Consider the following 27,954-nt stretch of genomic DNA (forward strand, 5'->3'; position numbering starts at 1 on the left):
TAAAATAAGTCATTTGAGTTTATACAATGAGAAAGTTGCTGAGCCAAGGTTTCCAGCTGACCTTTTGTCATCAAATGTTCTCGTATGCTATGCTGAAAAGAAAATTATTATTCTGTATAATACATTCTCTAACCAAAAATGATCACTTTTATCAAACTGTACATTTCAACTCTATAAAAAACTATTTGCCATTTTTTCAGGCAAAGGAGAAATATTTTATTTCTTCAAAGATCTCTAAAACTCTTCCTATGAGAATAATCCTTATTTTTTATTTTTTGCTATACTAATATTAACCTGTATTTTAATTTTTCTACATATTTTTGAGAGTTTGGTGGACATATTTTTTTCAGTAATCATTTTCAAGATTCTAATAACTTCTGTCCTGTTAAATGCTTTTACAGGAATACATCATGCTTGACAGAAATTACCTCAGAAACACTGATGAGAGGGGAGGGTGGGGAACGGGGAGTCAGAATGTGCTAACAGAGGTAACTGCCTGAGAAGAAGTACTGCTTGCTGCTCTGAGATTAGAGATAAATCAATCCCCGAGTCCCCACATGACTGGGTTTAAGGAGCAAAGATAAATTCTAGCATCTAATGAAGTGATTTTTATGTAGTGGAAGCCAAAATGTAAGCCATGCTTTTAAATGCCTAATATTATTCAGAACTAAAAAGTAGAGGTCAGATTGGTCATTAAATGAAAAAACAGAGGCTCTGGTTAGAGGAGTGAATGAAACTCACATATGCTGAGAACTATAGGATCTTTAATTATTTATGTCCTATTTAATCATTGATGCACACGTAGGTTCATGGTCCCTTAGCACTTTTCTTCAAGATTTTCTCCATGCCGCCGATTATGCAATAGATTAAATCAATGCATTCCAAGGAAGCACAACTTGTATATGGTGATGGTGCTTCCTATTTTCGATAAAGTTCAGCTCATGTTTGAATACTCTTTGTCAAAAGTCTGGGGCCTAAATAAACGATAGAAACAGTATTTATTGAGAATTAGGTAAACTCAACCTGATTATATGAGTGAGTGTGGTTTGGGGGAAAGATCATAAGTGTGCATTGAAAACACAGGAAATCATTAAGTAATCTACTGTAACAATCAGATGCTTTACCATTTGGAGTCTAAAATACATGAATAGAATACTTAGATTAATACATTAATTAATCAAAAAGTGAACCCCCTTATTAATGGTGAGAACATACAGGAGGCCGAAAGGATTCTTTAGGGAGGCTTTTTAGTGGCCTCATTCTCTAATCCCTATGGACAGCAACTGGAAGCTTCAAACAAGAAGGATGAGCTTTCACCTTCCTGTTCTGTTCCAAATTAACTTAAACACTGCATCTATTCTGAACTGGGCAACCAGAGTTAAGTTCATTTTATTTAAAAACTGTACACATTCTTCACATAATCTATATCACCCAATAGCAGAAAATATGAATTGAAGCAAGTGTATCCCATGTGCTTTTTGTGTTCATAGGTTCCTTTACAATATATATACATATATTTTTTTTTTGAGATGGAGTCTTGCTCTGTCACCCAGGCTGGAGTGCAGTGGCAGATCTTGGCTCACTGCAAGCTCCTAGATTCACGCCATTCTCCTGCCTCAGCCTCCCAAGTAGCTGGGACAACAGGCGCCCACCACCACACTTGGCTAATTTTTTTTTGTATTTTTAGTCTAGACGTGGTTGCACCGTGTTAGCCAGGATGGTCTCGATCTCCTCACTGCTCCTGGACTAATATGTCTTTTTTTAAAAACAAACAAACAAATAAATTTCTCCTTCTGATTAATTCAATCTTTAAGGTGACTACATGCTGAAGATCAAGACAGATGAGTTAAAACTAAACTAAGACATTATGATTTACTGAAGCTTCTTGATTATGTAATATTATATGCATTCATACTACTAACTACAAATAGAAAAAAATCAAAGACCTGACTTTGAAATATGGAAATATGCTCATCAGGGAAGAACAGAGAAAAACTCCACAATCATGTATTACCCAATCATTTTTAAACAAAGTTTAAAATACCTATAATTTAACTGTATTAGTTTCCTATTGCTTCCATAGCAAATTGCCATTAACACTGTGGCTTAAAAAAACACACGTTTAGTCTGGGCGTGGTGGCTCAAGCCTGTAATCCCAGCACTTTGGGAGGCTGAGGCAGGTGGATCACTCAAGGTCAGGAGATCAAGATCATCCTGGCTAACACAGTGAAACCCCATCTCTACTAAAAATACAAAAAATTAGCCAGGCATGGTGGTGGGCACCTGTAGTCCCAGCTACTCGGGAGGCTGAGGCAGGAGAATGGCGTAAACCTGGGAGGCAGAGCTTGCAGTGAGCCGAGATCGAACCGCTGCACTCCAGCCTGGGCAACAGAGTGAGACCTTTCCATCTCAAAAAACAAAACAAAACAAAACAAAATACAGCACACATTTATTATCTTAGAGTTCCAGAAATCAAATTCAGAAATAAATTTCACCGGTTGAACTCCAGGTGTCCAAAGCCCTTGGGAAGCATCCATTTCCTTGTGTTTTCCAATTCCTATGGGCTGCCTCAATTTTCTGGGTCATGGCCCTGCATCATGTCAGCCTTTGCTTCTTTCATCATAACTCCTCTGACTCTCTCAATCTGACATCCTGTGTTCCTCTGGTAAAGAGTCAGTTTTTATCTGGGATAATTCATGAAAATCTTTGCATTTCAAGATTATTAATCACATTTGTAATGTCCCTGTTGACATGTTGGATAACATACTTGTATGTTCTGGGGATCAGAATGTAAATATCTTTGGGAGGCCTTTGTTATTCTGCCTATCAAAATAACTATCACCACAGTAGTCACTTACTTGAATCTAAGTGAAGAATAACTCATGAGTTTCATCCACAAATACTTGTCAGCTTGGATCCTTCTACTGTTTATGGTTAATTCATGATACATTAAATGATCCTGATTTTTGCATGTATTTAGTTAAACTTATCTGCGGGAGAGTGTTTGCAAAATGGCTGCAATTATTCTCCTCCTACTATCTATTTCCCTTTGCAAATGCAAATTTGCATTTCCTTCTGTCAAGAGGTGGAGTCTATGTCAGCACACTTTTAATCTGGCTTGCTTTGTGGCTACTTTGATCAACAGAACATGGAGAAGTAATGTGCAAATTCTGAATATAGCCCTCCACAGGCCTCATGTGTTCCTACTTTCCCTCTTAAAACTTCTATGACCTGGGGTGGTTCCAAGACGGCTGAATAGGAAGAGCTCCAGTCTACAGCTCCCAGCGTGAGCGACACAGAAGATGGGTGATTTCTGCATTTCCAACTGAGCAAATGGCACACCAGGAGATTATATCCCATGCTTGGCTCAGAGGGTCCCACGCCCACGGAACCTCACTCATTGCTAGCACAGCAGTCTGAGATTGATCTGCAAGACAGCAATGAGGCTGGGGGAGGGGTGCCCACCATTGCTGAGGCTTGTGTAGGTAAACAAAGCTGCCAGGAAGCTCGAACTGGGTGGAGCCCACCACAGCTCAAGGAGGCCTGCCTGCCTCTGTAGACTCCACCTCTCCGGGCAAGGCATAGCTGAACAAAAGGCAGCAGAAACTTCTGCAGACTTAAACATCCCTGTCTGACAGCTTTGAAGTGAGTAGTGGTTCTCCCAGCATGGAGTTTGAGATCTGAGAACGGACAGACCGCCCCCTCAAGTGGGTCCCTGACCCCTGAGTAGCCTAACTGGGAGGCATCCTCCAGTTAGGGCAGATTGACACTTCACATGGCAAGGTAACCCTCTGAGGCAAAGCTTCCAGAGGAACGACCAGGCAGCAACATTTGCTGTTCAGCAATATTCGCTGTTCTGCAGCCTCTGCTGTTGATACCCAGGCAAACAGGGTCTGGAGTGGACCTCCAGCAAACTCCAACAGACCTGCAGCTGAGGGTCCTGTCTGTTAGAAGGAAAACTAACAAACAGAAAAGATAGCCACACCAAATTCCCATCTGTACATCACCATCATCAAAGACCAGAGGTAGATAAAACCACACAGATGGGGAAAAAACAGAGCAGAAAAGCTGAAAATTATAAAAATCAGAGCGCCTCCTCTCCTCCAAAGGAACACAGCTCCTCGCCAGCAACAGAACAAAGCTGGATGGAGAATGAATTTGACGAGTTGAGAGAAAGCTTCAGATGATCAAACTTCTCTGAGCTAAAGGAAGAAGTTCGAATCCATCGCAAAGAAGATAAAAACCTTAAAAAAGATTAGACTAATGGCTAACTAGAATAACCAAAGTAGAGAAGTCCTTAAATGACCTGATAGTGCTGAAAAACATGGCGTGAGAACTATGTGATGAATGCACAAGCTTCAGTAGCCGATTCAATCAACTGGAAGAAAGGGTATCAGTGATTGAAGAACAAATGAAATAAATGAAGCGAGAAGAGAAGTTTAGAGAAAAAAGAGTAAAAGGAAATGAACAAAGCCTCCAAGAAATATGGGACTATGTGAAAAGACCAAATCTACATCTGACTGGTGTACCTGAAAGTGACGGGGAGAATGCAGCCAAGTTGGAAAACACTCTGCAGGATGTTATCCAGGAGAACTTCCCCAATCTAGCAAGGCAGGCCAACGTTCAGATTCAGGAAATACAGAGAACACCACAAAGATACTCCTGGAGAAGAGCAACTCCAAGACACATAATTGTCAGATTCACCAAAGTCGAAATGAAGGAAAAAATGTTAAGGGCAGCCAGAGAGAAAGGTTGGGTTACTCACAAAGGGAAGCCCATCAGACTAACAGCAGATCTCTCAGCAGAAACTCTACAAGCCAGAAGAGAGTGGGGGCCAAATCAACATTCTTAAAGACGCAGAATTTCATATCCAGCCAAACTCAGCTTCATAAGTGAAGGAGAAATAAAATACTTTACAGACAAGCAAATGCTGAGAGATTTTGTCACCACCAGGCCTGCCCTACAAGAGCTCCTGAAGGAAGCACTAAACATGGAAAGGAACAACCAGTACCAGCCACTGAAAAAACACAACAAATTATTAAGACCATCGATACTAGGAAGAAAGCACAACAACTAATGAGCAAAATAACCAACTAACATCATAATGACAGGATCAAATTCACACATAACAATATTAACTTTAAATTGAAATGGGCTAAATGCTCCAATCTGTGTGCTGTATTCAGGAGACCCATCTCCTGTGCAGAGACACACATAGGCTCAAAATAAAGGGATGGAGGAAGATCTACCAAGCAAATGGAAAACAAAAAAAGGTAGGGGTTGCAATGCTAGTCTCTGAGAAAACAGACTTTAAACCAACAAAGATCAAAAGAGACAAAGAAGGCCATTGCATAATGGTAAAGGGATCAATTCAACAAGAAGAGCTAACTATCCTAAATATATATGCACCCAATACAGGAGCACCTAGATTCATAAAGCAAGTCCTGAGTGACCTACAAAGAGACTTAGACTCCCATACAATAATAATGGGAGAATTTAAAACCCCACTGTCAACATTAGACAGATCAACGAGACAGAAAGTTAACAAGGATATCCAGGAATTGAACTCAGCTCTGCACCAAGCAGACCTAATAGATGTCTGCAGAACTCTCCGCCCCAAATCAACAGAATATACATTCTTCTCAGCACCACATCACACTTATTCCAAAATTGACCACATAGTTGGAAGTAAAGCACTCCTCAGCAAATGTAAAAGAACAGAAATTATAACCAACTGTCTTTCAGACCACAGTGCAATCAAACTAGAGCTCAGGATTAAGAAACTCACTCAAAACCACTCAACTACATGGAAATTGAACAACCTGCTCCTGAATGACTACTAGGTACATAATGAAATGAAGGCAGAAATAAAGATGGTCTTTGAAACCAATGAGAACAAAGACACAACATACCAGAATCTCTGGGACACATTCAAAGCAGTGTGTAGAGGAAAATTTATAGCACTAAATGCCCACAAGAGAAAGCAGGAAAGATCTAAAATTGACACCCTAACATCACAATTAAAAGAACTAGAGAAGCAAGAGCAAACACATTCAAAAGCTAGCAGAAGGCAAGAAATAACTAAGATCGGAGCAGAACTGAAGAAAATAGAGACACAAAAAATCCTTCAAAAATCAATGAATCCAGGAGCTGGTTTATTGAAAAGACCAACAAAATTGATAGACCACAAGCAAGACTAATAAAAAAGAAAAGAAAGACTCAAATAGATGCCATAAAAAATAATAAAGGGGATATCCCCACCAATCCCACAGAAATACAAACTACCATCAGAGAATACTATAAACACCTCTATGCAAATAAACTACAAAATCTAGAAGAAATGGATAAATTCCTCGACACATACACCCTCCCAAGACTAAACCAGGAAGAACTTGAATCCCTGAATAGACCAATAACAGGCTCTGAAATTGAGGCAATAATTAATAGCCTACCAACCAAAAAAAGTCCAGGACCAGATGGATTCACAGCTGAATTCTATCAGAGGTACAAGGAGGAGTTGGTACCATTCCTTCTGAAACTATTCCAATCAATAGAAAAAGAGGGAATCCTCCCTAACTCATTTTATGAAGCCAGCATCATCGTGATACCAAAGTCTGAAACAGACATAACAAAAAAAGAGAATTTTAGACCAATATCCCTGATGAACATCAATGCATAAATCCTCAATAAAATACTGGCAAACCAAATCCAGTAGCACATCAAAAAGCTTATCCACCATGATCAAGTGGGCTTCATCCCTGGCATGCAAGGCTGGTTCAACATACACAAATCAATAAACATAATCCAGCATATAAACAGAACCAAAGACAAAAACCATGATTATCTCAATAGAGGCAGAAAAGGCCTTTGACAAAATTCAACAGCCCTTCATGCTAAATCAATAAACTAGGTATTGATGGGACATATCTCAAAATAATAAGAGCTATTTATGACAAACCCACAGCCAATACCATACTGAATGTACAAAAACTGGAAGCATTCCCTTTGAAAACTGGCACAAGACAGGGATGCCCTCTCTCACCACTCCTATTCAACATAGTGTTGGAAGTTCTGGCCAGGGCAATCAGGCAAGAGAAAGAAATAAAGCGTATTCAATTAGGAAAAGAGGAAGTCAAATTGTCCCTGTTTGCAGATGACATGATTGTATATTTAGAAAATCCCATTGTCTCAGCCCAAAATCTCCTTAAGCTGATAAGCAACTTCAGCAAATTCTCAGGATACAAAATCAATGTGCAAAAATCACAAGCATTCTTATACACCAATAACAGACAAACAGAGAGCCAAATCATGAGTGAACTCCCATTCACAATTGCTTCAAAGAGAATAAAATACCTAGGAATCCAACTTACAAGGGACGTGAAGGACCTCTTCAAGGAGAACTACAAACCACTGCTCAATGAAATCAAAGAGGATACAAACAAATGGAAGAACATTCCATGCTCATGGGTTGGAAGAATCAATATCGTGAAAATGGCCATACTGCCCAAGGTAATTTATAGATTCAATGCCATCCCCATCAAGCTACCAATGACTTTCTTCACAGAATTGGAAAAAACTACTTTAAAGTTCATATGGAACCAAAAAAGGGCCTATATTGCCAAGACAATCCTAAGCCAAAAGAACAAAGCTGGAGGCATCACTCTACCTGACTTCAAACTATACTATAAGACTATAGTAACCAAAACAGCATGGTACTGGTACCAAAACAGAGATATAGACCAATAGAACAGAACAGAGCCCTCAGAAATAATAGCACACATCTACAACCAGCTGATCTTTGACAAACCTAACAAAAACAAGAAATGTGGAAAGTATTCCCTGTTTAATAAATGGTGCTGGGAAAACTAGCTAGCCATATGTAGAAAGCTGAAACTGGATCCCTTCCTTACACCTTATACAAAAAATTAATTCAAGGTGGATTAAAGAGTTAAATGTTAGACCTACAACCATAAAAACCCTAGAAGAAAACCTAGGCAATACCATTCAGGACATAGGAATGGGCAAGGACTTCATGTCTAAAACACCAAAAGCAATAGCAACAAAAGCCAAAATTGACAAATGGGATCTAATTAAACTAAAGATCTTCTGCACAGCAAGAGAAACTACCATCAGAGTGAACAGACAACCTACAGAATGGGAGAAAATTTTTGCAATCTACTCATCTGACAAAGGGCTAATATGCAGAATCTACAAAGAACTCAAACAAACTTACAAGAAAAAAACAAACAACCCTGTCACAAAGTGGGTGAAGGATATGAACAGGCACTTCTCAAAAGAAGACATTTATACAGCCAACAGACACATGAAAAAATGCTCATCATCACTGGCCATCAGAGAAATGCAAATCAAAACCACAGTGAGATACCATCTCACACCAGTTAGAATGGCGATCATTAAAAAGTCAGGAAACAACAGGTGCTGGAGAGGATGTGGCGAAATAGGAACACTTTTACACTGTTGGTGGGACTGTAAACCAGTTCAACCACTGTGGAAGACAGTGTGGTGATTCCTCAAGGATCTAGAAGTAGAAATACCATTTGACCCAGCCATCCCATTACTGGGTATATACCCAAAGTATTATAAGTCATGCTGCTATAAAGACATATGCACACGTATGTTTATTGTGGCACTATTCACAATAGCAAAGACTTGGAACCAATGCAAATGTCCATCAATGATAGACCGGATTAAGTAAATGTGGCATATATACACCATGGAATACTGGTGTACACTTACACACATGGAATACAGCCATAAAAAAGGATGAGTTCATGTCCTTTGTAGGGATATGGATGAAGATGGAAACCATCATTCTCAGCAAACTATCACAAGGACAAAAAACCAAACACTGCATGTTCTCACTCATAGGTGGGAATTGAACAACGAGAACACTTGGACACAGGAAGGGGAACATCACACACCGGGGCCTGTCATGAGGTGGGGGGAAGGGGAGGGATAGCATTAGGAGATATACCTAATGTAAATGACGAGTTAATGGGTGCAGCACACCAACATGGCACATGTATACATATGTAACAAACCTGCACATTGTGCACATGTACCCTAGAACTTAAAGTATATTAAAAAAAACAACAAAAAAACCTTATATGACCTGTCTATACATCTGGGTAACCTACCTGAGGAGGAGAGATGCAGAGTTGAGTTGTCCCAGCTCTGTTGTCATCCTAGAATAGGCAGACTCCCGCTGACTTTGCAGCTGACCATAGACACATGAGTGACATCAGACAAGATCAGATGAACTGCCAAGCTCATCGGAGACTTCTAAACAATTGTAAAGCCACTAATGTTCTAACCCCACTAATTTTGGGGTGGTTTGTTACACAGCAAATGCTATTGACAATTTACATAATAACAATGTATTTCTTAGTGTTACAAATGGATGTCACATTCTCTCAAAGATTTGTAATTTTGCAACAAATTTTTGTAAATTCTTAAAAACTCTTAAAATTATGTTCTACGTCGTTTATTTGAGAGGATGCTTGCATGAATTTGTATCTTTGGATTATAGTCTGCCTCATAAGCATGAAAATATTCAGTTTAAATCTTCATTCTAAGTTGTTTTAACAGGGTGTTTTAGAAATGACAATAGGTTGTGCTGATTTTGGAAAATTATAAGATGAAAAAATTATTTTAAGAATTTCTCACTGATTTTCTATTGTAATTATGTTAGAATAAATTGTTTTAACAAAGACTCTGAAATAGTGAATGTTTTAGGTATTGATATCTCTTTTTAATGACCTTGCACACTTATAGAAAATAATGTTTGTTTGCTTATTGATGGAGTCTCACTCTGTCACCCAGGGTGGAATGCAGTGGTGCAATCATAGCAACCCCTTGCTCATGGGCTCAAGGGATCCTCCTGACTCAGACTCCCAAGCCAGCTAATTTTTAAATATTTGTAGAGACACGGTTTTGCTATGTTGCTTGGGCTGTTCTCGAACCCCTGGCAACAAGTGATTCTCCTGTCTCAGGTTTCCCAAAGTGCTGGGAAAACAGGTGTGAGCCACTGTGCCTGGCCTTTTGAGAAAAATATTAAGAGTCTTGTAGATCCCTTTTCCTAGTAATAAATGTTTGTCTGACCAAACTCTCCTTAAACAGACACATTATAATTAATAGGTACATTTCCCTTCTGTTTGCTGACAAATATTTAGATTAAAAACTGTGTATATACACATATATACATCCATTATACACACATATAATGTCTAATTGTAATGTACATCCACTTACAAGTAAATATACATACACACACATATATTATAGAAAAATACATTAAAATGTATAGTTACATATACATGTATGTATATATAATGTATGTGTATATGTGTATGTGTATGTATATTTACTTGTAAATAGATATACATATACATGATATTCCCTATCTTTAAAAATTCCACAAGCTCTCAATTTACTGCAATTATTTTACAAATTTTATAAACCAAGTGCCTATTACTGAAAGGTTTCCTTCCATAGCAACATTAAAATGTAGTTTATTGTTCCTTATGGTTGAGATGATTTACTAGTTACAAAAGATTTTCCTTATTTGAAATTATTTTCTGTCCTTGCTTTAAGTTTAATAAATATTGAATACCTTTTTCCACATCCCCAATATCTCAGTAGTCTCCAAAAACATAAATGTCAGAGTTATAAAATAGCCAGAATTTTTTAGATGATTTATGCAAATAAATATTATATCACGACTTTATAATGAAGCACTAAATAATATAAAGTGGTCACATGAGAAAGAAAAAAGCATCTATAAAAACTAAGAATTAAGTTGTATATAATCAATATGCGATGGGATGAAATATATAATTTTAAATTTGGTTGAACTAGAATTCTTTTTACATGTCTAATAATACAACAAAATACTTCACTTGGGGAAAACAAGTTAATTCCTCATTGACTTGTCTTTGTTCTTTTTCTTCTCATCCCCTTTGTTGTAGAATTTATATAGAAAATAAGTTTGCAAACATTCCTAACAGTTTTTATGTGAACTGATTCTAAAAATTATGTGTCTTCTATGGATAAGAAATTTTTAAATGCATCAACCTTGTTTCATACATTTATGGAAATACCATATTATGACATAGAACCTTAGAATATTTAAAACAGTATGTTACATATACTAAATTAATCTCATTTTTACAAGGCAAATGGTGGTTTTAATATATCTGGTTCTTTTCATAATTATTTTTATAGTTACTAGATGGCAAACCACCTATCGTGCTGAATATTAGTAATCTCACATTTAAATCAGAAACTCATTAATGTGTTATTATCTTACTGTTGTATATAAGCAGTTGCATCTCATCCAGATGAGAGTAGGTTATATCACATCATTTATATAGATGGCTTTTTCTACCTTTGATCATTTCTTTTGTCAGTTATCTTGGGTAAATGTTCAAAATTATTACAGTAAAGTCAACAGAGATTGAATGGAAATTATTTTCTGTGGCTTTACTTTTCTTAATTTATAAAGATAAAAAATAAAATGACATTGTAACTATCTGTGTTGTGTACCCCAATCCCTAAACATTCATCTAAATGATATAAAAGTATAAACAAAAAGGATTGCACCTGTGAAACAGAAAAAGAAAATCTTCAAATCAGGGATCAGCAAATGGTTGCATGTTTTAAGAGATTCTCTGGTCTCTACATAACCTCATAAATATAACTTCATATCCTTTATTATCATTAAACAAATTAGAGTTACTTGATTTTCAAGAAGGGTAGCTTACTACATATTTCCCAATAAGACAACTGGAAGCAAGAATTAGCAAAATAATTGATTTTCAAAAATTTTCTATTTCTGTGATGCCTTCTCTGAAGGCTAATTATCCATTAACAAGAATAGGACTGTGTACCTTCCTGATAAAACTGTCAATAGGTGAAAACCAAGTAAAACAAAAAAAAAATCAAACAAACAAACAAACAAAAAAGCATGGAGTTTGCTTTCTAAAGGAAAACCTGAGCTCATTTATTAATTCTTTGCAAAATCCAACTATAATCTCTATTATGTGCAGGCCCTAATGAGTGTAATAAATTCAAGTAATTCCAGTTGAAATAGTAATTGCTTTTAATTACTGCAAAAGTATCAATGTGGTCTTAATAATGTTGCTAATCCTGTTTCCTAAATTTGGCTAAATGCCCTCTTTAGCTAATAGACATATTTTATACGTGACATTATAGTACACCATAATCGCTGAGGAATGATCATCACCTACCACAAAATATTCCAGACTCTATCTTTAGTGTTTAAAATATGTTACCTATAATCTTCATAAGATCCATGTAAAGTAGCAGATTAAGACATTTGTATTTCTAAGGTTAAGTGTCATTCAGCTAGAGAAGTTAATGGCAGGCTTTAGGATTAAAACCTAGATCACTGTGGTTCCAAAGCCTTCATTTATTCCATGTCAGCATCATTACTGATAAATCCTCATAGAGCTTTGGCTAACAGCAACACCATCTGTTAAATATTTGAGGTACAAAGAGTGGTTAGAAATTGTTCGTGCCTCTAAGGAATTTACAACCTAGTTGTAGAAATAAGGCATATACATACAGAAACATCAAGGCATATCAATATTGTTTTTATGGAAGTAAAAGGAAGTCAAGTCCACATTGAAGCAGACCATAGAGAAAATTAATAGGAGAGGATGTCACATTTCACACTGCATTACATATTGGCTTCAGAACATCTGTCTAGAATACTGGTGGGGGGAAAGATTACATGCTTAGTAATAAATGGTAGGCTAGGCAAGGAAGTCATGTGTAAACATAGACTCTCAATCAATGGCTCCTTACCTTTTCACCGTACTCAGCTGGTTTGTTTCCATTCTTAGGAGCCTCAAACACACTCCTCAGCTCATCAAGGGCAATGGAAAAGCGCTCAATCCTGCGCCGACTGCTCAGGGAATCCTCCTTCAGCACTTCTGGCTGACAATATTCCCTGGTGGTGTTACTCTTGTCCACAGAATCCTTCTCTTCAGGCTTCGAACTCAACTTCTCTTCCCCTGTACTGCAGGGCAGACTTGAGGGATCCAAAGTTTTAGGTGCTGATACTACCTCTCCTTCAGTCTCAAGCAATTTGCTTTCCTGAGGCTGGAAAATTGTACAATGGCTGTCCCTGGGATAACACTCACTTCTCTGATAATCACAAGATTCCCATTTCTGCCTCAGGAGGTTGAGGGAGCCCTTCTGTATTGGGAACATGGATGGGTCCAGGTTGCCCTGCAATATCAAAAATCCTTTTATCAATGATACACTCAGGAGTCTGAGTCATTTTCAGACTCAAAATACTCTAGGAGCACCAGCTCTTGGGGTTTGGGTCTTAGTAAAGAAATCCAGCTTTCCTATACAGTTCCATACGATTTCTGGCTCTTCACTTCACCCCACAAAGTTATATAAGTTAAACTAGATTACACAGATTATGGAGAGGTGTGGTTTGTACAGCCATGGCAGTTTGAATATAAAGAAACAAAAGTGAAGAACACACGATTTTCTTCCATTTTCCTTTTATCTAAAATCAGCCAACAATTATTTAAAATATAAAATTTGAACAATTTACTTCATTGTTTAGTATATTCTAAGAAAAGGGCAATTTACAAAGTCTAACAAGAAAGCAAAATGGTTCATTTCCTGCCTGTAACAGTTCAAAATTTCCTTTGGAATTATTGGTTGCTGTTAAAGTCTTACTTCAGAAGCAGTAGACTAATAGCTAATAGTTATTAAGTTTTTGTTGTCAGGCAAAACACTTTGATAATGACTTTACATGTATGCCTCATTTTAATCCTAACATTATCACAAAGAATTAGTTGCTACTATTATTACTATTTTGCAGGTAAGAAAATTAAATAGTAATTTGCCCACGATTCTGTGTGACAAAGCCTGGATTCAAAATACATCTATGGAACTCCAGGATCTGCCCTCTTAACCAGTGGAGTTTATCTTTTGTACTTTGAGTTTGCAATTCTCATCTCATTGTGAGACTGATTGGAATTTCACCTTGTTTTAGAGAGTTTTGTGGTACGATAAGGAAGAAAAAAATGGCAAAGTGTACTCTTACCAGAAACACACACACACACACACACACACACACACACACACACACATATCATGGGCAGCAAGAATTATATGCTAGCACTAATTTTTGCCACAGAAATAGCTACTTCCTGTTCTAACCCAAAATAAATTTTGTTTTTGAAGGATCAGGCATTTTCCTGGAAAAGTATCAGCGCAGTGGGTCTGGTAAACAATACATCAGATGAAGGCTGAGAAAGTGTCTCAGAAGGTCACCTAACACAATAGCTCCATATTTCTCTGACTACCAGCCACATTATGAATAGTATCTTATGCACGGGGACTCAGTGCACACATTAGATTAATAAATGTATATATAAAAGAAAGAAACTTTGTGTTCATTAAACAATAGTTTCCCTAATTATGTGAACTGCCTGGTGATATTTTCTACTCTGAACTCCTTCGCTTTTAAAAGCAATGTGTGCTGCCCAATAAATGGATGTAATGATGTACTAATGTTTCATGGACTGCTGGATAGCTCCATACTTACAGCAGAAGTTCAGTCCCAGGTTGGGTTTTACTAACCATGTGACCTTGAAAAATCTTCACTGGTAAAATATACATCATGGCTTTATTTTGAGAAATGTATTTGATAAAGCGTATAAAACTTCTAGTGCGTATTCAACACCCCAATAACTGTTAATCCACTCCCAGCTCTATCTCTGGCTAAAACATCATTTTAATCACTCAAATATTGATACTGTACCAGAGCCTCCTAATATAGTGCTTGGAAGAAGAAAGGGGGGTATTTTAAGACACAAAGCCATAGACTGAACAGACTGGAAAATTTGGCCTTAATATTGCCAATTAGTAAGTTTGAATTAGTCACTTATTATAGAAAGTCTCAATAAAACAGTAGATCAAAGAAGACCTGAATATGTTTGGAAAACTGATCAGCATATGTTGAGAATTTAAACAACATACGCTGTTAATGTCTGTGTCTCATGTGTGGACGACAGAAAAGACCACATTAACATGGGAATGGTTGAGACACTGTCACAGCTGGTAGGAGTGACCTCACAAGGTTATTTCATGAAAGAATTGTTTTGGAGCCAATCGCATATAGTTGGAAAGGGAAAGCTGAGAGGCAGAAAAACTGGCAAGCTAGGGAGGAAAGCCATTTTCTCCTGTAGAAAAGGAAATCCTAATAATTGAAACAGATTTGGAACATCTGTTTCTGGATCAAGTTGGAATAGACATACTTCTTTCTCTCAATTTCTCCTACTAAATACAGCTAAAACCCCTGGAAATTGGGCACATGAAATAAACATGAGGACTTTGAAAAGTAGAGAGAAGGCAAACTGCCTAGGAACCTTGGGACCTGAGGAACAATATGGCGGTGAATTCCCAGGGATTTCTTTTTGCTTCATATATACAGAACTGGTAGCGGGAAGAACCAGTAACTCAGAAAGTCCTAAGGGGGAAGAAAATGAAATTTCCCCAGGAAAACCTGCTTCTCTAGCCAAATAAGCTGAAAAGTGTCAGCCTAGAAAGACAGGACACTTCTAGGCCATAAGTACCATACACCAGGCAAACAACATGAAGAACCACAACTAAACCCTTACTCCCATCAGCAAAGGCTGAGTGGTAAGTCTAAACTTCTGAATTTTTGCCCCTTGCTGTGTCTCTCTCCAACTATTTTCATATTAGAGAAGACCCAGTGGGGTCCAGGATTTTTGTTCCCACCTGATGGTGACGGGGTTCCTCTAGAAGATGTCAGTAGAAGCCATGTGAAGATCCTGTACTTCTACCCCACCTAGCGGTATCAAGATCTTCTCCTCTTCCATTTGTGTGTCAGAGGACAGAGTTGGTAACTAGAACTTTGTCCATCCCCACTGGTATCTAGAGCTTCCTTCTGGCAATGATGTCAGTGGAGGCTACAAGGAGAGCAATAAAGAGGGGCCTCCCAACTTTCCAGCCAGCAGGGGTGATGACATTGGAGAAATAATGAGGAGCCCAATATCCCACCTCCACAAAACAGTCACTGAATACCCTTCTTCAGGGAGTCAAAGGTCAGAAATACACAAGTAAGATGCAGAGTTTCACAACGTAATTGACAAAATATCCAAGATACACTTGAAAATCATTCATATCAAGAGCCACCAAAGACCTAAACCAAAGCAGAAAACAATCAACAGACACCAACACTGACATGATACAGGTGTTGCAATGATCTCACAAGAATTTTTGAGTAGCCATTACAAAATTGCTTTAGTGAAGAATCACAAACATGCTTAAAAAAAAAAAAAGTGAAAAAGTAGAAAGCCTTAGCAAACAAATAGAAGACATAAAGAAGAAACAAATAAAAATTTTATAGTTGAGATAGAAATAACCAACATTTAAAAACTCATTGGATGGACTTAGCAAAATGAAAAGGGCAAAAGGAAAGGATCAGTGAATTTGAAGATACGATGATACAAAGTATCAAACCTGAACAAAACAGAATATAGAGGGAAAGAAGAATAGAAACTAAGAGACAAGTTGGACTATAAAAAAGATCTAAAATTCATGTCATTGGATTTCCAGAAAAAGAGAAAGACAGTGGGGCTTAAAAAATAGTCCAAAAAACTCATGGATAAATTTTTTCCAAATTTGGCAAAAGATATAAATCTGTAACTCAAGAAACTGAGGTAACCACCAAGACACATCATAATCTAATTTCAGGAAACAAAATAAAAAAAATCCTGGTAGTCACTACTCCCAGTTTTATTCCAGTTGTAGAAGGTGGGAAACAAAGACCGTAGTACCAGCATTCACATTGCGCAGTGGCACAGGATGGTAACGCACTGTGCTGCAAAATTCACCATTATGAATAAGCAACATACCTGTGTCAGTTTTCAATCTATTGCCTCTCAGTTCCAAAAAGCAGTAAGAAAGAAATGGCACCTTGCTTATACAAAAAGAACAATCTGAATGACAGCAAGTTTCTCATCAGAAACCATAAAGACCAGAAGGTGAGAGCACAATATTTTTCAAGTGTTAAAAGAAACTAACTGCCAACTCCAAATTCTATGTCTAACAAAATGATCTTTCAATAACAAAGAAAAAATAAACACATTCTCAGACAAAGGAAAACTAAGAAGAGTTTGTTGCTGGTAAACCTATCTTAAAAAATTGGCTAAGGGGTATTCTTGAACAACAAAGGAAATGATGAAAGAAGGAATCTTGAAATATCAGGAAGGAAGAAAGAACAGAAAGAGGAAAACATGAATAAATAATAGCATACATTCTTTCTCCTCTTGTAGTTTCTAAATTATGATGGAAGGTGGAAGCTAGGAGTATAATGTTGTCTGATATTCTCAATACGTGTGGAGAAGTTAACCAACACAATTATGTTATAAACTAGGAAGGGCAAAGGGATAAAGGAGGTAAAGTTTATTTTATTTTATTTATTTATTTTTTTATTGTTACTATAAGTTTTAGGGTACACATGCACAATGTGCAGGTTTGTTACATATGTATCCATGTGCCATATTTGTGTGCTGCACCCATTAACTCGTCATTTAGCATTAGGTATATCTCCTAATGCTGTCCCTCCCCGCTCCCCCCACCCCACAACAGTCCCTGGAGTGTGATATTCCCCTTCCTGTGTCCATGTGTTCTCATCGTTCAATTCCCACCTATGAGTGGGAACATGCGGTGTTTGGCTTTTTGTCTGTGCGATAGTTTACTGAGAATGATATTTTCCGGTTTCATCCATGTCCCTACAAAGGACATGAACTCATCATTTTTTATGGCTGCATAGTATTCCATGGTGTATATGTGCCACATTTTCCTAATCCAGTCTATCGTTGTTGGACATTTGGGTTGGTTCCAAGTCTTTGCTATTGTGAATAGTGCCTCAATAAACATACGTGTGCATGTGTCTTTATAGCAGCATGATTTATAGTCCTTTGGGTATATACCCAGTAATGGGATGGCTGGGTCAAATGGTATTTCTAGTTCTAGATCCCTGAGGAATCGCCACACTGACTTCCACAATGGTTGAACTAGTTTACAGTCCCACCAACAGTGTAAAAGTGTTCCTATTTCGCCACATCCTCTCCAGCACCTGTTGTTTCCTGACTTTTTAATGATGGCCATTCTAACTGGTGTGAGATGGTATCTCATTGTGGTTTTGATGTGCATTTCTCTGATGGCCAGTGATGATGAGCATTTTTTCATGTGTTTTTTGGCTGCATAAATGTCTTCTTTTGAGAAGTGTCTGTTCATGTCCTTCGCCCACTTTTTGATGGGCTTGTTTATTTTTTTCTTGTAAATTTGTTTGAGGTCATTGTAGATTCTGGATATTAGCCCTTTGTCAGATGAGTAGGTTGCAAAAATTTTCTCCCATTCTGTATGTTGCCTGTTCACTCTGACGGTAGTTTCTTTTGCTGTGCAGAAGCAATTTAGCTTAATTAGATCCCATTTGTCAATTTTGGCTTTTGTTGCCATTGCTTTTGGTGTTTTAGACATGAAGTCCTTGCCCACGCCTATGTCCTGAATGGTATTGCCTAGGTTTTATTCTAGGGTTTTCATGGTTTTAGGTCTAACATGTAAGTTTTTAATCCATCTTGAATTAATTTTTGTATAAGATGTAAGGAAGGGATCCAGTTTCAGCTTTCTACATATGGCTAGCCAGTTTTCCCAGCACCATTTATTAAATAGGGAATCCTTTCCCCATTTCTTGTTTTTGTCAGGTTTGTCAAAGATCAGATGGTTGTAGATATGCGGCATTATTTCTGAGGGCTCTGTTCTGTTCCATTGATCTATATCTCTGTTTTGGTACCAGTACCATGCTGTTTTGGTTACTGCAGTCTTGTAGTATAGTTTGAAGTCAGGTAGCGTGATGCCTCCAGCTTTGTTCCTTTGGCTTAGGATTGACTTGGCGATGTGGGCTCTTTTTTGATTCCATATGAACTTTAGTTTTTTCCAATTCTGTGAAGAAAGTCATTGGTAGTTTGATGGGGATGGCATTGAATCTATAAATTACCTTGGGCAGTATGGCCATTTTCATGATATTGATTCTCCCTACCCATGAGCATGCAATGTTCTTCCATTTGTATCCTCTTTTATTTCATTGAGCAGTGGTTTGTAGTTCTCCTTGAAGAGGTCCTTCACATCCCTTGTAAGTTGGATTCCTAGGTATTTTCTTCTCTTTGAAGCAATTGTGAATGGGAGTTCACTCATGATTTGGCTCTCTGTTTGTCTGTTATTGGTGTATAAGAATGCTTGTGATTTTTGCACATTGATTTTGTATCCTGAGACTTTGCTGAAGTTGCTTATCAGCTTAAGGAGATTTTGGGCTGAGACAATGGGGTTTTCTAGATATACAATCATGTCATCTGCAAACAGGGACAATTTGACTTCCTCTTTTCCTAATTGAATACCCTTTATTTCCTTCTTCTGCCTAATTGCCCTGGCCAGAAATTCCGACACTATGTTGAATAGGAGTGGTGAGAGAGGGCATCCTTGTCTTGTGCCAGTTTTCAAAGGGAATGCTTCCAGTTTTTGTCCATTCAGTATGATATTGGCTGTGGGTTTGTCATCGATAGCTCTTATTATTCTGAGATATGTCCCATCAATACCTAGTTTATTGAGAGTTTTTTAGCATGAAGGGTTGGTGAATTTTGTCAAAGGCCTTTTCTGCATCTATTGAGATAATCATGTGGTTTTTGTCTTTGGTTCTGTTTATATGCTGGATTACATTTATTGATTTGTGTGTGTTGAACCAGCCTTGCATCCCAGGGATGAAGCCCACTTGATCATGGTGGATAAGCTTTTTGATGTGCTGCTGGATTCAGTTTGCCAGTATTTTATTGAGGATTTTTGCATCAATGTTCATCAAGGATATTGGTCTAAAATTCTCTTTTTTGGTTGTGTCTTTGCCAGGCTTTGGTATCAGGATGATGCTGGCCTCATAAAATGAGTTAGGAAGGATTCCCTCTTTTTCTGTTGATTGGAATATTTTCAGAACGAATGGTACCAGCTATATACTTCATTCAAACTGCAGAATGCTAATACCAATAGACTGTGATAAGCTTTATGTGTATAACATGTATTTAGGGGAACTACTAAAAATCCATCATACTTGAGGCGTGTTAAAAAACACTACAGCCAAATCAAAATGTGTTCTAAGAAATATTTAAGTAACTCATAGAGAGACATGAAAAATGAAAGACAGAAACATACAACAGAGGGAACAGAGAAGACAAACTTAAATTTCAGACTTAAGCCCCATAATTTCAAATATTACATAAAATGTAAATGGCCAAAGCATAAAAATGAAAAGACAGAGATTGTGGGGTGGATTAAAAACATTATTAAGCTATCCACGTAAGGGTGCTATTCTAGGTGAAAAAAGCCAATCTCAAAAGGTCACATACTATAAAATACCATTTTGATAACATTCTTGAAATGACAAAATTACAAATGTGCAAAACAGATTAGTGGTTCTCAGAGATTGTGAATGGATGGGACATATTGGGGTGGACTCCACTATAAAGGGGTAACACAGGGACATCTGTGTGGTAGTAGGAAAGTTCTGTGTCTTGATTGCTGTGGTGGTTACAGGAATCTGCATAGGTGATAAGTGGCAGAGTACTATTAGTGTATATAGTGTCAATTTCAATTTCCTGATTTTTATAATTACTATAGTTATGTAAGATGGAATTATTGAAGGAAACTAGATAAATCATGCAAAAGATCTCTCTCTACTATCTTTGCAATGTCCAATGAATCTATAATTATTTCAAAATATGTTAAAAACTAAACGGATAAAAAAGTGATTAGGTAGTCACTACTCCAAGTTTTACTCCAATTGTAGGAGAAGGTGGGAAACAGACAGTAGTACCAGCATTCACACTGTGCAGTGGCATAGGATGGCAATGCATTGTGCTGCAAGATCCACTATTATGAATAAGCAACATACCTGTGTGAGTTTTCAATCTACTACCTCTCAGCTCCAATGCACTCTTCAACATATGTTCCTTGATAATAACTGAATCCCTTTAAGCACTTCTCATTTAATGTGAGCACAATGTTTAGCTTTCTCAGCAAACACTGGAGGGGCACTGCAAGAGGAAGAGTCTTCCTGAAATTTCCTACCTGGGCTGGGTATCAGCAGTCATGAGCATGAGAACAATGTGGAGCCTGCCCAACTATAGTCATAGAATGATCTTATAGCCTGGGCCAGGAAATAACTTCTCTACAGCTGCCTTCTCATGGACACAAACCATACAGCTGCCTGTGGTCTGGAGGGTCACATAGGGAGCAGCTTTTGATTCTATAAGCCCCTGAGTATCCTGCATGCCACCTGCATGTGTCCTAAGAGATAAACTCAGATCTGCTTCTCTCTCTGCAAGCCCCTGCACAGCCCATGTGCTTTGAAAGTCTATTGCCTAGAGAGATGCTCCAACCCCCACTGCATGGCCTTGCCACCAGCTGCTGATTTTCTGCTTGGCCTGCCTCTGAAAGGTGGTCTATTGCTAGTCTGGAAACTCTGGGTCAGCTCTAGCCTGGCTAAACCAAAAAGCTTCCTGCTCTCCAGTGGGCTGAACCACACCTTCTCCATGAAAGTCTGGATCCTTTGCCAGTTTGTCTTTCCTTGGTTGCTCTCCCTCAGCCTGAGGCTAGTGAATTGACTTTCTTTGTAGCTAATACCTATTCTTCTATCATAGTTGTTAATTCTTTATATTAACTTATCTTGTTTAACTTACGTGTGGCTTCTTTTTCCTGATTGGACCCCGACTGCTACAATACTATTGCATAATGAGATATCTTCTCTCTAATTCTAACAGTAGGTCATAGTGATATGTTTTCAGTATTGTCAATGGTGATGCATGCCACCATTCCCTCTATGACCAACAGTTTTGCCATGGGACATGAGATTGGAAAAACTCTTCTTCCCATATTCCCTGATCAGGGAATGGCAGCAACAGGGCAGAAGGCACACTTCCCTAGGGCCATTGAGTGCTAGTCTTGTAGAATGTTTTTCAGAAACGGTGCAGAAAGAATTACATGGAAAAATAAGTTTAAGAAGCCTAATAGAAATCCCATTCTGGGAGAATTACAACATGCACACCCTTATTAAATGCTTTGAAAAGTCTTTCAGAAAGAAAGAAGTACAAGGACAGCGGTGTGTTGCTTAATGTTCTGAGCAATGTATTGTTTGTCAATTTCATCATTGTGAGAAGATCACAGAGTGTACTTACACAAACCTAGAAGGTATAGCTTAAGGGTATAGCTTACTACACATCTAGCCAATACGGTATAGCCTTTGCTCCTAGGCTAAAAGCTGTACAGCATGTTATTGTACTGAATGCTGTAGGCAGTATAACACAATAGTAAGTATTCATGTTCTAAACATAGAAAAGGTACAGTAAAAATATAGTATAAAAGACAAAATGTATTATACCTGTATGGGGAACTTATCATTAACGGAGCCTGCAGGACTAGAAGTTGCTCTGGGTGAGTCAGTGAGTAAACGTGAAGGCCTAGGAAATTACTGTACACTCCTGCTGTAGACTTTATAAACATTATATATACGTAGGTGACACTAAATTTATAAAAGAGATTTTTCTTTCTTCAATAACAAATTAACCTTAACTTACTATAGCTTTTTTACTTTATAAACTTTTTAATTTTTAAAACTTTTTGACTCTTAATAACACTTAGCTTAAAATTCTGAACCCATTGTACCACTGTAGAAAATTTTTTCTTTATATCTTTATTTTATAAACTTTTTCTATTGTTTCGTACTTTTTAAAAATTTTTATTATAAACTAAGACATATACATTATTGGCCTAGGCCTATACAGGGTCAGGATCATCAGTATCACTGTCTTTCACCTCCAATATCACTATCTTGTCCCACTGGAAGGTTTTCAGGGGCACGGACATGAAACAGAGCTGTCATCTCTGGTGATAATAATGCCTTCTTCTGGAACACCCACTGAAGACCATGCCTGAGGCTGTTTGCAGTCAATCTTTTACATATATCTTTTATGTTTTTAAAAAAGGTATGCTGTAAAATAACAATTATAAAAACATGGTATAGTAAATACTGGGCAATATGGATTTTTTTCTTCCGTCATAGTCTTGGGGACCACCACCGTATATGCAGTCTGTCATTAACTGAAATGTTACTATGTGGCATATAACTGTAGTTCAAAGTTGTCCTTAACTTATTTGTCCAGGGAACCTTTTAGCATAAATTGCTCATAACATCCACAGGTGCAGTTTTCCATTAAAGACATTTTGATAAATGTAGAAATAAAGCAAAATCCACTAATTATAAAAGGCAAGCCTCTGTTTTCTTCTTAGTATTTCCATGTAGTAGTCATGACTTTGGCAAGTTTTTAAAAAGTATTTGTTAATCACTATTATATTTAACAAGTAATTTTTTCGTATTTGTATTCTATTAAAAATTAACTGGCATCTCTTAAAGACCACATAATAAGCTGCAACATTTGTATATAAAACGAGAAGGCTTTCCCAGCATTCAGAGAATTGCATGCGAAGTCAGAATTTGGGTATGAATGAACAGAGGGTGACGGCTGTGTATGTTAAAATATAATTCCAAAAGTCATTTAATTTTAAAAAGATTCAGCTGAAATGAATACCCAACGGGACTACATAGGTGGCAGGCAGTGATCCTGCTGCAAATGTTGCCAACGGGACACGGCATCCCCTTCTTTCCAATTGAGGAAAGCAAACTTTGATTTACATATAATTTACTTCTGTTCATGGATCCAGAGACCTGTTGCTGGATATGGTGGGACCCACCTACCACCTCATTTATCCACCTGGGGGAGCAATCCTCAAGGACAACTTGAGTTCAGGTGGTTGTCTTTGCTAAGTTAAGCACCAGTATGTGGAATTATTGAGACTGAGATGTACCAACGTAGACTGAGGTAGGATGAAACAAAAAATTACTGTGGAAGCCGCAGGATTAATCAATGACCTGAAATGAAGCATCAGGGCATAATACAACCAATGTGGACATTTTAATAAAAATGTTTTGCAGTGTCACATACGGCACGTAAAATGTTTTGCTTCTAACTAAAGTAGTGAACTCTGCATTTTTCCTTGTTAGGAGTTGGCTTGGGTAGTTTCAGATATTTTCAACCATGATTCCCCTCCTTCATCCTCTCTCCAGGCTTTAATCACTGTGTCCTTTGACTCTCTTGCATTTCTTATTTTCTCTCCTGCCACAGGACCTTTGCAAATGCTGTCCTTCTGCGTAAGTACTCTTCTCTCTCCTGTTCTGCTGGTATCCGTTATTTATCCTTCTGTACTCAGCATAAGGCATGACTCCCTCAGGGAAGCATTCCTGACTTACCAAAGATGATATAGCTCACTATTTTAGCACCCTCAAAATATGTTCTTCATTGTTCACATTGTCAAAACTACAATTACACATTTGTTTTTGTAGCTATTTTATTAATGTCTGTTCCCTAACTTGAAAATTCTATGTTGGCAAGGTGCATCCCAGTTTTTGTTCAATAGTTTATCCTTCGCTTCTAACACACTGCCTGGCACAAAATTGGGGCTCAATTAACATTATTAGAATGAAAGGTACAATGCTGAAAAAAGTAGGTTTTCACTATAACTCATCGTATGTATAAACACATTTTTTCGTCTTATACTAGAATTAATATATGGAGCAATAGTTCCCCTGGGATTCACTCCAACTCAGTAGATATTAAAAGCAACTCAATTAGTGTATTTTTAACAAGTACCTGAGGTGATTTTAAGGAAGGTGGCCTGAAATCTATGCTTTGAGAAACACTAATAGAGAGAATAATAGCTTACATGGACTTAAGAAAGGAAATCTGCCAAGATTTAGTAAATACACGAGCTGACATTCATGTTAGGATTCCAAAGAGTTTATTTCACGTTGCTGCCAGGTGATCTGCTATCTTTTATAAAAGAGTATCAGGTCTTCAGAGAGAGAATTTGTAAGTCGGGGAAGGAAAGAAACCCTTGGTCAAAGCTAAGTTGTCTATATATTAAAGACTGCATGTTTACAAAAGTGTTCTAATATTTTGTGATCTCTGTCATTGTAAGAATTACCTCCTGCCCCTATTATTGTAACATTGAGTTTATGTCTAATTATAATGATAATGTTAGGTTTGTGGCCCATTGCATTAAACAAAAATAACGACCACAGTGATTTTGCCTGTCAAGCATAGCAATCCGCTGAGAGAAAAATTATCTTTGACTAAGTCTTGAGGAGAAGAAAAATTACCAAATGCTTCCCTGTTCCACTGAAAGTCCCTAAAGTTAATTTTAAACAAGCTTTGTAAATAGTCTCATATGGTTGCTTTACAAAGATTTCTTGTAAGTCATAACTCTTGTTTCTTGCATTTGAGGACATGCTTTGGTACACTTCTCTACTAACAGCATTTCAAGTTTAAAGCATAGTTATGTATCAATTTGAAACACATTTTCAAATCTGAGAAATCTATGATTAGTACAGAATCATAGTGAATGAAGAGTTTTCAGCATGGCAAGATTGACAATGGCACTGACACTTTTGATCTCTATTTCTAAAAAAGAAAATGTGCATAATAATGTAATAGAAGAATATTCTTTAATATACGCAAATGTGCCTTGCAGGGTTTTAATAGTCATTACAGATAGTAAAAAAGGAAATGCTCCAAAGTGAGGGAGATGTTTTACTAAAGGATGGTCTGGCCACACAAAGAAATGATGTAGCCGTGTGAAATGGTAAATGTAAAGACAACGCAGAACCAATGAAATCAGTATATGATATAAAACTGGGTAAAGAGATACACAGAAAGGAATGTATTTCATGACTTCAAAATATATGCATATGTTCAAGAACTGAAAGTATTTTTTTTAAATGCAAACAATTTTTTTGTTGTATTGGGATCGAGGCAGTTGGCTTTTCTACATTTTTAAAGAGAAAATAAATGCCATCTTTATCAGCATTGGTTTAAACTGTTTTCTTCCTTCCACAGAAGGAAAAAAATAGCCTTTTAAAACAATTATGGATTTTTCTGGAATATTTTTAAATTTCCCACCAATTACTGTAATATTTATAGCATCAAATTCCAATATTCTCACTTTTCACCACCAGAGAATGACCACTGAAGGTAATTTAAACCCAAGAGTCAGTTTACTGCAGTCATCTCTGTTTTAAATTACAGTACACGCAAACCCTCTCTAGAATCAGCATGCGATCTCTCTCTTTTCCCTCTGGTGGTGGTGGTGTGTGTGTGTGTGTGTGTGTGTGTATACATATATATACACACATATATAAAACTTATATAACATATCATAGAAGTTAAATATATATATCTTCTATGAAATGTTCTCTGAGCCTGACTGCAAGTGATGTCATTTTTCATTGCTCCAAAATTGTAGCATTCTATGTCAAGTAACCCATCAAAGGTTATTTCAGAAAAGAATACAAACTTCAGCTCTGGGAACCTGAGAAGCCTCAACATATTTGCTGTGGGGACCTGGATGGAAGGCCTTTTACTGAAATTCACAGGAAGCCTCTTCTCAGATGCAGGCAGGTGAAGTTCTGCAGGAGGGTGTTTAACCTTGTTTTACTCTATGCAATAATTTTTAAAGTTGGCTTTGAAATTCTGAAAACACAGCAGGCTGCAAACGGTCTGGATTGCATGCCAGAGCTGTTTCATAGAATAATTTCAGTCATAAAGCAATTGACTTTTTTCATGAAAGATCAACACATGTCTCTTTTCATTCCCATTGTTTCTGTGATTTCTACCTGCTCTCTTTCCCAACACCCACCATCCTCCGGCCCAGTGTGCTTTGGAGATCACAGCATTTTCTGAGGCCCTTTAAACATGACTTTAAATATTTTTTTCAGGTACAATACCAACTAGAATTCTAAAATATTTTTGTTAATCAGAATGAAGGCTGTGCCAATTTGAGAATAAAAAACATCAGAATGGAATGAAAAGGTATTGTTGGATAGAAATTTTTCTAGTGGATTTCTCATCTTTGGAAACTACAACATATGTCTGAAGGGGGAAAATAATTTGCAATATAATTCTAGCATCCTTCAAAATAGTAGTTAATGATCCCAATAAGATGACAGAACAGACGAAGATTGTGAGGCATATTAGCATCGGCAAGCTGAAGGTTCAAACTACAAAACAAAAGGTTTCCAGGAACCTGCCAAATTTATGTTGTCACTAAGCCAGATTCTCTGCCAAGGAAATCCTCAGTCTTGCAACTGTAGAAAGCAAGTTAAGGTTAGGTAAATATGTCAAACTAGCACCTTCTGACAAGGGTAAGAATCCCAAGGATTATGTTTATAATGCTAATATTAGTGTAATTTAACTTATTTCCATGCTTTGGTTATATTTTCTGTTACCAAGCTTTCAGAATTTTTGTTGTGATTAAGAAAGATTATCAGACAACAATTTTTTTTTTCAGAGAAAAAAAATCAAAAGACAACAACTGAAAGTGTTTTTCCAAATAAAGCAAGTAATTGATCTTTTCTGGGAGGGAAATTTTAATTAGTTTTGGCAGATAGTTGCTCAATATCTATCTGATAAGAATGTGAAAGAAATGAGTTAAGAGATTCAAAGAAATGACATTTTCAATATTAAAGAAAAGCTTAACTAAAGCTTTATTATTATATACTGTCAATTACATTAACTTTTCTGGCTAGGCTAGGTTTATCAGAACAATTAATTTTTCTGCCAAAAATGTAGCTAACATAGTACATTACTTAGTTTCCCACTAATAAGATGCATGCATAATTCATATATGTAAAAAAGAGATAGGAATAATGCATTTGTTTATTTTTCTTTCTTGTATCTCTTCATTCACATTTATTAAAGTGAA

General features: G+C 37.1%; 1 protein-coding gene across 1 annotated transcript in view; it reads right to left on the reverse strand.

Moving 5' to 3' along the window:
• XIRP2 (xin actin binding repeat containing 2) overlaps positions 1–27,954 on the reverse strand; it is a 372,350-nt gene that overhangs the window by 338,461 nt on the left and 5,935 nt on the right. The window contains exon 2 of the mRNA XM_032755484.2: positions 12,850–13,275. Within this exon, the coding sequence (XP_032611375.1) occupies positions 12,850–13,257 (408 nt within the window). The 5' untranslated portion in view covers positions 13,258–13,275. The remainder of the gene's footprint in view (positions 1–12,849; positions 13,276–27,954) is intronic.

The sequence above is a fragment of the Hylobates moloch genome, unplaced genomic scaffold (assembly GCF_009828535.3).
Source record: "Hylobates moloch isolate HMO894 unplaced genomic scaffold, HMol_V3 SCAFFOLD_1, whole genome shotgun sequence".
NCBI lineage: Eukaryota > Metazoa > Chordata > Mammalia > Primates > Hylobatidae > Hylobates > Hylobates moloch.